The 12495-nt window shown below is 37.6% G+C and overlaps 1 protein-coding gene across 2 annotated transcripts in view; it reads right to left on the bottom strand.

Annotated features, from left to right (window-relative positions):
* The window catches only part of UNC13C (unc-13 homolog C), a 178488-nt gene that overhangs the window by 14238 nt on the left and 151755 nt on the right, over positions 1-12495 (bottom strand). For both annotated transcript variants that reach the window (XM_009643989.2, XM_035899467.1), the window contains 4 exons: positions 12346-12469; positions 8915-8971; positions 8407-8487; positions 3536-3683 (listed from right to left, as the gene is read on the bottom strand). In XM_009643989.2, coding sequence (XP_009642284.1) covers positions 3536-3683; positions 8407-8487; positions 8915-8971; positions 12346-12469 — 410 coding nt within the window. The remainder of the gene's footprint in view (positions 1-3535; positions 3684-8406; positions 8488-8914; positions 8972-12345; positions 12470-12495) is intronic.

Raw genomic sequence — 12495 nt, forward strand, 5'->3', positions numbered from 1 at the left:
AGAAAACATTGATCCAGAAAAACGTGCTTACAACAGGCGTTGCAGAATCACCCGGACACCTTCTGGTTAATATTCAATGTGACGTCCAGATAAGTGGAACTAAATTTTGTGAGCAGTTAATAACTCATTGTATGTAAAATTGTAAAAGTTTTCCTACCAAACAATACTGATAATTTATTTATTTGCAAAAGAGAATGCTGCTCTGCAAGTTTTACATTTGTGGGTTGGGATTAAAATGGATCAAGTGCTGGTAGGTTTTGCTTATTTTTCTGGAAATAAATTCCTTTTTTTTATACTAAAGGACAAACATAGATAATCTTTCCCCTTACTACCATATTGCTAGCAATGTTAAAATCTGTAACGATCAGAGTCTCAGCAGTATTTGTTTTCCAAACAAGCTGGAAGTGTGTGGCAGATCTGGGATAGCAGTAGGGATGTAATCGGAGAAGAGAAACCTCTCTCCCCTCCAGTGCCAGGCAGAAAGGCAGGTGTGTAATGTGACAGACTATGACAGAACTTCAGCTATGTCACTAAGTATGCTACTCTGAGATCTGTATTGTCCAATAACATTTTTCTTTTATCTTCCATTTTCATAGTGTGGTTACAGATTTGTTTCCACAACATTGAGTGAGGGTTGAATTTACAACTTTTGTCATCGTATTCCTTTTAAATTCCTATCATTATATGGAGGGGGAAAAAAACAAAAAAAACCACAACAAAAACCAAACCCCAAACCAACAATGTCATCTGTTACCATGGGTTTATGCTCAGCATTGTCATTTACTTTTTCACACACCTGTCTGTTTCAAAACCAGACTTGAGAGTCTGTAGAGGTGCTTTGAAAAGGAAAAATCATCATAGTAAGATTATGGCAGTTAACTTCATTAGTTCTGACTGTGTGATAATTTGCATTTAAAGTATACGTCCATAACAATATTGTCTCCTGCCGTATTTGAAAACTGCAATAAGAGTTTAGCTTTCAAGTATCTAGTGTATTGAAACCACTGCATGAAATCCTATGAATCCCTGAGATTAAGTCATAATTTTAAAAGTTAGGGATGTTTTAATCAATATTGCTTATGCAAATTGTTTTGTTTCCAGGAAGGTCTTTAGGAATGTATAAGCACAAAGGCTGGGAATCAAAACTCTGGTTCAAGCGGTCATCCTTGTTTAGAAGTGGTGCAAAAGCGTATTCTTGGATAATTTGGTTATTCCTACTGAACCTGACCCTGCATGTACATGGAATACAGGAAGTATCAAGGACCATAGCACACACTTTTACACAGCCATTATGCTTATAGGGGGTGAAAAGTAACTCCCCCTCCTCAGACCAATCAAACAAATTTGGTTTCTAAGAAACACTGCAGTTTAATTATGGCAAATGAAAACGTATCTTCACCTTTGGTTAAAAGTAAGCCTGATTATTGTCTGATTCTGGTAGTCATTAAAGGAAAACTGAGCATCCACTTTTAACTACAGTCATGGTTGTTATTTGATATGCTATTTTCTTTAGATTTAAAGTATTCTTTTTTCCATTGCTTTGAGTTTAATTACATCCAACTGTCTATTGATTATGGACTGGTTACCTACACAAATATGAGGGCAGATGTAAGTTAATCACACTGCAGAAAAAGTTTCTGATTTGCAGACAGGGTTGTTTTAATTAAATGCTAATGGTACAGCTACAGTTGTGAGGCTGGAGGTTGTAATAGATGAGTTTTTTAGCTCTTATAAATGAGACATTAAAGGACGATGAAAAGCTATGAGTCGCTTTTCCTTAACTTTCATTCCCAGTGGCTACACTTCTGATAATACTGTTGTGCCAATATAGGCATGTTAATGCACAGAATTGAACACAGACCTTAGGCTGAAATCGTGATGAAAATCAGAAAATTCAAGTTTGCAGTTCAGGATTTGTAAAAGATCTCTGCTTATGGCTACAACCTTGATAACTTTTTCTCCTGAAGTTACAATGAAAGCATGTGTAAGGAAAAGCAAAATATACTTGTAATTAATTTTCTGCCTAAACCCATATTGTTAATCCTTTGGGGGGGTGGGGGGTGGAGGGAGAGAATCTATTCCTTATATATTAAAGTTTTATAGCAATTTTCTCACTTGTAATGTATGAATTAGCAGAGATCTTCAATCTAACATGGAAGCTGCCAAGGAAATAATTCCTTGGAATTAATCTTGGGGCAAGTGGCAGAACTAATGTTTCATGGTTTTTATACTGTACCATACTGTACTTCCGAGGGAAAAGCAATTGATTTCCAGCTTAACTGTACAATTAAAACTTTTCTGATTCTCATGAGTGGGAGCAGGGCAATTCTTTATAGATCAGCAAATTGTATTCCTTCCCAAAGACATGAAGAGGCGGACAGGCCATTTTTACAAATGCCCATTGCATTCAGAAGAAATCTAGTAAAGATTGCTATTATGGAAAAATTTGCAGTTTCTAGAATGAAGAAACCATTCAGCTTGGAATATAATTCACATTATCTATATAAAAGCAGTTCCTGTATGTACTGTAGAAGTATGAAAACACTGTCCTAGATTGATAAGAAAAATGCTAAGAAATGGCTTCTTTTTGAAAATAGAAGGAATCTTTGCTTAAAAGTATAACACTGAACTCTTGTCCTCCTATTGAAATCTCATCTGAAATACACCGTTAATTAATGGTATATATATTTTAAATGAAGAGGACTCTGTGTTTCAATTTTTTTGGTGCACTACACTAAAATTCTAGAGCAGGAAAAAGTGGCTTCAGTGTTGCTGGTGCCCAGACTCAAAGTACACCTAATATGTTCTTGCATGTTCCCTGCCTTGGTTTGCTTTTGGGAAAGTATAAAGATTGTGAATTTTGATAAGTGAGCATAAAAAAATGATGTGATATTTTCAGCAGAATGATTTTGACTCTGAAATGCACAAAGGACAAAAATTGACAGGAAAAATAATGCTGTACTTTAGCCTACAGAAACCTTCTATTCCTTTTGAATCCACACATGACCTGGTAGGCAGAGAAGTGTGGGTTCTGTAACATGCAATCTGTGTGCTACGTTAAGGTCACATTGCTCACAATTCACTGTCCTTAATCCCAACAAGAAACCTGAAGGGATATGTCATGCTTTTTGCAGTTATTTGTGATTAGTAATTAATATCCTACAGCTCTGAAAGTGTCTAGGACTGCCAATGTACGCTACAAATTTACTCTGTTTCTGCAATTGTAATATGCGCTCTGGTATGGCTTCTACAACCGTTTCTGTGTGGAGCACTCCTGTAAGTACCCCTGATAGTCAGTGTTCATGTAGAGCTCTGGGACCTATTCTTCATGTAAAGTGACAAGCTGATAAATGCCCTGTCCTCAGGTAAGCTCCACTGATTGACAATGGTTGATATGGGATAACATCATGTGGGCAAATTTGTGACAATAAACTCTAAAATACCACAGTGTTTGGAGAATGCGACTGGCAACCAACAATTTAAAACATTTAAAATATAATTTGGTACAGTTATATCTCTCTTACAGATCACTTACTTTGAGATGTCTGGGTGTCTATAAACTTCTTTATCAAGGCGTCAGTAGTTTGGGTGTAAAGGCTAAGAGCGTATCTCAGGGACTGTAGGTCCGGGCTCTTTTCCAGGAAATTCTTTTTCAGCCCACTTCCTCCAGCATGGAAGTATTGCTAAAATGAAAAACAAATATGGTCAGTAAGAGAGGCAAATTATCCATGAGAGTCCTCAGTTACAGAAAAGCATTTTAAGACTCTTACACAAACATTTAAAAATAACACGTGGCATGTGTATCTAGATTTATGATTATAGCAGTTGAGATAACCATCATCATCTCTACTACAGAGCTTCATTCCAAAGGTAAAAATTTAAGCCTTGTGGGAGAAAAAAATATATAAAAAATAATTTTGGTCTTCATGATCTCAAGTATTTATATGTCAAAACTGGACATACATATTTGTAGGGTTCTTCTAAGTTGTGCAGAGTAGAATCGGTTTTAATTCTTTATCTAAAAAAAAATAAATCTCAAAATTCAAGGCAGGGTTTATAGCACGCATGAAGAATATATTCTTCCTGAGGGAAAGGGGAATTTTGTGGAATTTTAAAAGAGAAGATCCTAGAGTATGAAGGTTTGGATTAGCATTGCATTGTAATTGTGCCTGAAATTATGATTATACTCTGGGAAATGATTAGAAATTCCATGGAGATTTCCATGGTGATTATCTTTTTTTGATTCCAGATTTGACTTGTTTTACTGTGGATATGCAGAAAATATTTATGTCATCCTGGAGTGACCACATCAGAGTTTCCTGGACTTCCTGGAAGAGGATGGAAGAGAAAAGTTGCTCATCGGTTGGTATTGCCCTTGAAGACAGGGAGTAAGTTTCATCCATCAAAAGAGGGTTTCCTCTGGGGCAGAGCAGCTCTGCCCACAGTTCTCTTTACACACTCCTACGACTGATGCAGCAGTAAATGACTGCTCCAGTAGCGCTTCCTGCAGACGTAAGGTGGGAGCAGATCTTTCACTCTGCAAGCAGTTCCACCCATGTAGAGGTTACTGCCAGCTGTTCATCAAGGACGGCTTGCAAGACAGCACCCCTCCTTTCACTGGCCCATTTAACAGTGATAATTTGAGTGCTCCCTTCCTTCTTTCATTAATTAAAAAAAAAAAAAAGGCAGAAAAAAAGCTAAATTATCATAAACGCTTTAAACAAAAGATGACTGGCACAGCTAAATTTGGAATAAAATATGTTTACCACTTTGATGCCACACCGACTATGTAACTATTGCAAGTATTATATTATGTTTCCAATCCCAAAGCTGAGTTCTGAAAAATTAGGGCAGGTTTTTCCCAGCTTCCTCCCAAAATAAAGAATTTTCCCTAAAATTTTATACAAGACAGTGGTTGATGAAATAATCCACTTACTTAAGCTACAAAGAAGGTATATTTGCCACACAAGTTTAAAACCATTGTTTTGTTTAAACACTTTGCAAAGCATTTTGCAATCTACATTACAGTTCTAGGTCTCAAGATTAATGTATGAAGCTCCCATTAATGGCTAATTAGTAAAAGCAAACAATGTTTTTCAGGAAAACACTGTGACTACTTGATGACACTGACTTGGTGCACTATTGGTGCACTCAGTACAGGGAGTGTTGAGAACTGTAAGTAGAATCTCTTCACCCTGCAGTTTTGGAGTGTTGCTAAAGGATTATGTGCAATATATACATTTCAGTTCACGTACATATATACTAAATGCTTTATCCTAAGCATAGCTGTGACAAAGCAGACCTACAGCCCGTACACACCCATTGCGCGTTAGTCTGCACATTTCACCTTCTGATTCTCAAATTCATTATAAGCAAGTGCTAAAATCTATTAATATTTCCTGCTATTCTAACAATTACTGTGATTTTTTTTTTTAGTTGTGTCTCCCAATAAAATGTTATCCACAGCAGCAGCCACGAAGAACTAAAAGCTAACACAAAAGCTAACAGATGTTTAAAGAAACAAGGAAACCTTGATCTTCCTCATTTTTTTTTTTTGCTTTTGCCCATAAATGGTAACTTTTGTGTGCAGAATCACTCATAGAAACATATTATTATTGTATGGAAACAAATATAGAAAAATGAGTAAACAGGGCTTACAGATTTAGCTGGACAGGTACTACCCTCTCTTTAGAGATGTAGCCCTTAAAAGAGTTCACCTGCTGCTCATGCTCCAGTCTGAAGGGTTTCAAGGTTCAGAGCTGACAAAAGAGGTTTGCAAGACAAAGGAAAGGTGCAGACCCGGGTGCACAATGCAAAGTACGTGGCAATCAATGCTGGAGCCACTGCAGTCTCAGCCAAAACTTGACAAATGCCACGCAAGCCATACTGGGTTCGCCCTGTCACGTGCCTGCGGGTTTACAGTGCTTGCAAGGAGAAAAACAGAAACTAGAACACTATTATCCATGAACAATATCCCTGGGCTGTGATGATAGAGAGCTCAGTTTGAGATAACTGAGGCTGGGAAGCCACTTCTCCTAACAGTAAATTGCAAATTAAGCTAAAAAAACCCCACTTAGATAAATTGCTAATGTTCTTTTTACAACATATAAAGACTGATGATACGTTATATATATTTTTTATATATATGTCATATATATTTAAGATGATAGATTAGTCCTTTATTTTATGCTTTCAAAGCATTAATAGCACCATCTATACTCTAATTGTAAGTTGCTCAGTGAATTAATTTTTGGTACTAAAAATGAGACTAATGAAAGGAAAAATTAAAATACTGTGCCAGACCAAAGATACCCCTCCCTGCAAATCCCTTCCTTACAATGATCAGTTACTTAATTTTTGAACAGCTACCATATGCCATTTTTACCATTCTTCTGGTTTTATTTGGGAAGGCTTTTTTTTTTTTTCCTGTTAAAAAAATCATATTTATCTAGCATTACCAAAATATTGTCTATTTTGATCATTAAGCTTACAAACTGCATTCCTAAATCAACATCGCAGTGTTTTTTTCTTGAGTTAACTCACAAGGTTTGTCTTTGTTCATTTGCTAATAGCGTAAGACCAGTTTCTGGTATTTGCTCAGTATTTTGGAAAAAAAAGATTTTGCCGTGTCACATACCAAGTACAGTAAGGAGGTTATAACACTGTGTCATTGCCTTGCAGCTTGAAAATATGTTTCTGAGAACATTATTGTGCTCAGTTTATGAATGTGGCACACAGAGATAAGAACACTGAATTAATTGAGGGTTTTCCCTATTTCTAAACATTTCCCTCCAATTCCAGACTTTGTTTAATAAAGTGATTAATATCGATCTATGACTCTTAAGAGTTTAAGCACTGGAAATTCAGGCAATGTTAGACTTTACATTTTTCCCAACTTTTATTTATATAGACTGAATGCTTGGAAAGGAAACAACTAGATTCACATACCCAGCTGAGGTATGTGGGCTTAATTTGGGAGCACAGAGTAATTCAGCATTTTGTTTCATTTCTGTTTCCACAGTATCAGTAATCCCCAAATATTTTTTTTTATTTCTGAAAGAAATGCCAATTCCACTGCAAATACAAGAGATGGCAACTGGTACTTCTTTCTTGACTTTTGAGACACTGTTTTCTTGCAAAAGACTTGCTCATGAATGCATTCTCTTATTTATATCTTCAATTTTATGCTTAAGTAGCTGCCTCCTTAACTTCCTGATATGCAGCAGACACGAAAATATGCTGTTATTCTCTAAATTGGTTGCTTTCGAGTTATTTACCCCAAGTGAAGGTCCAGGCCAACGTGAAAAAGACTGGTAAGTACATTAAATAATATTCCTTAATGGTTTCTTTTGACTTCAGAAACCCAACCTGTGAAGACTGTACGAAAGTCTCCAGTTTTTTATCAAAAAAAAAAAAAAAAAAAAAAAAAAAAGGACTCAATCTCTTTACTTTTACATATAGGAGTGATCATATGTAAATAAGCAATGATCATAAAATGAGTGGAAGTGAACACAAAGTTTTCAGAACATTTCGTCTGGCCTGTGGGCTGCTCCTTACACCCTTCCCGTGGGGTCAAATCCTAGAGTTACTTTATCAATTACCAATAAATTACCTTGCATTTCTAGTAATGAGATTGGCAGCAGGAAGGTTGGATGGATTGTCTCTTATATGGCTCCTTTAAAAAGCTAGTGGAAAACATTTACTGCAATGCTAAGATTTTTCTTAAGTAGTTCTATGCATTACCAACATAATGCATGAAAATTAATGTATTCAAAAGTGTTTTCAACATGTGTAATGAATATGATTTTTTGTTTTCGCTGAACAGGGGTCAATGCGTAGAATAATTAAATGGCATTTTAAATTAAATCAAATTATTTAGGAGGGACAGTAAATTAGGTGGTGAATTCCAAACTGTAAAAAGTTGATAAATTCTACTGGACATTGAGTTTAAAATAGCACACGGTAACGCGTGGTATTAGAAGCTTTGTTTTCTGGTGTGCTATAAAAAATGTCATACATATTTGCGGGAGAGTGCAGCTAGGAATAACCACACTTTTCAGGCTCAGTGTCTCCTTTGTGGGAGAAAAAAAGAGGCTACGCTGCAACATAGTAAGGGCTTAGCCCCAGTGAGTCAGCTGCACTAACTCTAAACCGTAAAGGAACAGAAGAATCAGATAAGCTTTGGCCACCAGGTCCTTTAATGGAAAGCTGTTTTCTAACTTTCCTGCAAGCAGACTATTAAACATTTGCTTTCAAGTCAATACAAGGAGTTTAGGAATAAATGGTTCTTGACATATCGAAGGGATCTTTATGATTCTAAGGGACCATGCTATATCAGAATCTGTTGTTAATGTCAAACGTTCTTGGTCATTCCAGCACCAGACAGAAAAGCACATAAAGCTGTACCTTTATAGTGGCAAGTGCTACTTCCATTATTGCACACTGCCTCAGGGTCAGGCTCCTGGCTTCCTCTCGAATCACGTGGTCCTGCAAAGCAAGTTATGACTGCAGTTGATTTTGAAAGAGACAGGATTGTGGCCTGTCTATGCTTAGAAAAACAAATAAACAATCAAAACTGCCAAATGCCCTCCATGCCTCTGTGATTAACAAGGATTAATTCAACTTCAGACTTCTTTTACAACAATTTTTAACCTACAGCAATCATATTGTTTCTTGAAAACCTACACTGTAGGGGAAAAGAACTTCACCATATAAGCATAGTCTTTTATTCTTAATTTGTCTTTGATGAGACTATAAAATCATTACTCACCTATAAATAGTTACTGCCATATTCAATCCTATTATACTAAATAAGCACAAGAATGAGGCACAAGGCTCGGCCTCACAGTCACTAATATTTCATCTATTTGTTTCATTAGAGCAAGCCATTCACAGCTTCATTTGGCTCCGTTACCTTGAGTTTTGACAGTTGTCCAAGATCTTTGGCTGCACTGAATATCATCTGGGGCCCCTGTAATCACATTGAAAATTCAGGAAGCAGACTCATTACAGCGTGTTTGCTTTTTATGTCAACATGATCTTATTTTCTCTAGGACATTAGCCAAAGTCACTGTTTTGCAAAGCTAAATGAAAATTTCAATTACACATGAGACATATTTTCATTCAGCTGATAAGTCCAAGTGGTTGAATGCCTGCAGCATGATTCCCTCATTCCCTCCAATATCCTACACCTGATACAAATGTTGCGTGTTCTGTTGATAGTGGTTCCGTGTGCTCCTGTCTGCTATCTCATTTTGTATTTAACAGTTTTAAGGCTGGGGTTGTTCTTAAACAGAGTGTGAATGAGATATTTATCCACCACCAGAGCTCTCAGGTGCTATGCTAATACAAATAACCATCATGGGAAGGGAGCAGCCCTGAGGAACCTGCAAAAGCTTAACTGCCTGCACCGACATCCTCGGCTGAGTAACATACAGCATAACGGCGCACTGTTAGGCCAAGGCCTTGATACCAAAGTGTTACGAAGTTAAAGCAGTATTTTACAATAGCTAAAATCCTGGCACGATACCAAGGGCATGACACCTGCCTGACTGTCTTCAACAAACAGAATCATACTATAATTCCATGCTCACATTTTTTTTATCACAATTACTCCAAGAAATACAATTACTAGTGCAGTTACTCAGCAGTTCAGCAACAGTTCTGAATATCTGGATTTCAGGGAAACAACTTTTCATTAGCCTTTCTCTTCCAAAAGTTTTCAGTTTCCAGAAATAATTTTCCTTCCATATGGTTCAATTACAAAAGATGTAATATAAAACTGCAGCTTAAATGGTAAGAAAATATGAAAAATAAAGAATAAACCCTGCTTCCGAATGTCTGTGCCTCTCACCCTCAGAGAGAGAGCAATATTCAAGGCTAGAAAAGGGAAACAGCTCTCTTACAGTAGCCTACTTTTCATTGATTTTGTTTAATTGTGTGTTCAAAGGTAAATAGAAGTAGCAAAAGACAACAATACAGCAACTAGCTATGCACCTTTCACCATCCCTGCCAACAGGGACACTTTATATAGAGGCTAGCACTAGTAAATCCCAACAGCTGGTAAAGCGTAGCATACATATGTGATACTGCAAGCACCCTGCAAGCCTAATCCAGTAATCTTTGTACCTATTTTTCATGTTCCTTAATCGTTACAGACTATATATTTAAGCTGCTGTATCTTCTACTATACAAATGTTGAGCAAAATTTGGAAAAAAATATGCTGCAGACAATTTCTAGTCAGAGGCTCATGTTTCTTATGAGTGTGGAGAAGCAAGGGTTGTTTCAGTTTTATGAAGAATGGGGGCAAAGCACTTGTGGAAAGCCCAGCTGTCACCATTGAAAATGATCTTAAAAAGTCTTGAATGCCAGGTGCAGTCTCTGCTTTAATCAGCAACTGGCTGACAAACAGAAGCCTTCTTGCCTTTGGCCACTAACTAATCTAACGCCCGTCCAGAGACTCTTCATCCTGGAGGACGGGGGAGGGCTCCTTCTCTCTGCTTCTTTACCACCCTTTCTGTGTTCTGCCTGAAACATGGAAGTTTTGCATTCCAGATGTACACCCATAGCTTAACGCAGTATCAGCTTGCTCAACTAATGATTGGAATAAGCTTTTCTGAAATGGGCTATAACACCAGCATCACAGCCTGGTGTCATTCCTGAGCATCAGTGTGGACAAGAGAGGTGTTTGCAGATTCAGGCAGACGAGTGGAACTCTGCGTTCAGCTGGCAGGCAGAGGTTATTTTCACTATGGTTGAAAGACTAAAATATTTTTATTCCTTTTTAAATAAAGGTCTACATTCAAACTCTTGGGGGAAACGTTTCTACAAATGTTTTACTATCCCAACTAACTGAAGCATATCATGCTGTTGTCCAAGTGGGCTTATTAAGTCTTTGGTAGGTGATTCCATATTCTGGGCAACGAGTTAAAAAAAGCAACAGAACCCCCCTTAACTCTGAACCATGCTGTTCTGTGATTCAGCGTGTAACAACTGATCCTGCACAAAGCTAATAAATGCTCCTAATGCCTGATGGGAAATGCAGTTACCCAATTTAAATGCTACTTATGTGTTTAGAAGATAAAATTTGCACCAAAGTGTTTGAAAAACAAATTAAAAATCTCAGAAATACAAATCTAACACAGTCGTTCATTGAAGGAGAGGCTGTTTCTAATTATGCATAGTAAACAAGAGCATTATAGTAAATATGAACAAATCCAGTGAATGGAGTCCTGGCTATGATCTTGTGATCAGCTCTGGCCTGGAATTTTGAATAGGTCAGGGTCTTTCATTGCTACCTTAACACCATTTATACATATTCTATTAGATTTCCTCTTGCCTCTCCAGCAATATTCTTTCATGTATCCTTAATATCTTATAATATGATTTAATGACGTTGCTTTAATATATGGATACTGACCAATAGATTTTTAGCAGCTTCACTGATACCATAGGATGTATACAGTAACGTTGCCCAAAGGCACGCTATGGCAATGTCATGATTAGCTTGTCATAAAGGTGGTGAATTTGTTCTACACAAGATTGAAAATAGAAAGAATTAACACTTTTATTATCCCAGTCTCTCAAAAAACCAAAAGGCATTAAAAAAGGCACTCCAAGCCAGGCTCTTTTTCTTTCATCCTTAGACTGAACCAGATTTTACTGGTGCCCTCTGCTCTGTCACCACTCAGGGTTCACGTCAGGCCATCACCCACTCTGGTCATGCGCGTAGCAGCACTACTTTCCATATTAGCTTACAGTTTCTTTCCCTCTTCTTCTCAGGCTGTAAATGCAGCCCTGCTATCAAAATACCCCAAAATACCCCAAAACTTTAGAGTTAAATTGGCTTCAGCTTCCTGATGTTAAGTGCTGCCTCAAGATGAGGAATGGCACAGCAGGCAGGACTGGAGAATGGGATGGTACATTCCTGGCATTCTGGAAGCTGCAAAAATGGAAGCGATTGAATTCCTGGTGCAACTGGGAAGGGCAAGGAACACTTGCAGTGTTACAGTGCACGATAAGTCAAGAGAAATCAAACTTAAAAGCCCTTATATGAAAGCACACTACGGAGTCAGTGATTCGGCTTCTATACTTCATTCGCAAAAACCGCTGCGAGTGGGGGCAGGCAGTATGTGAAAGAGCAAGGTCTTCCTCGCCAGCTGCAGGAGAGCAACCTAGCTACACTACTTCGAAACACCAGGGAGCAACACACTGCATACAGCCGATACGTTATTCCTTCTGGTTGGGGTACAGAAAAGGACAGTGCCAGCCCCTTGGCAAACACCTGATTAAGCACATGATTACAGTCCTTTGCAATGTGGGTGAACTACTGCTGGGACACTTACGGTTTGGTCCGTCAGTGGTGGAAGCACAATTTGTTTTTCTATTTTGTTCAAGACTAACTTCCACAGCTCTTTTAAAACCCGTTTCAGAACTGTCTTCTCACAGATTTTCGCAGAGACACTTAAACTGGAATAAAACAAAACACAAACCAG

This window comes from Egretta garzetta, unplaced genomic scaffold, assembly GCF_000687185.1.
Source record: "Egretta garzetta isolate BGI_Z169 unplaced genomic scaffold, ASM68718v1 scaffold287, whole genome shotgun sequence".
NCBI lineage: Eukaryota > Metazoa > Chordata > Aves > Pelecaniformes > Ardeidae > Egretta > Egretta garzetta.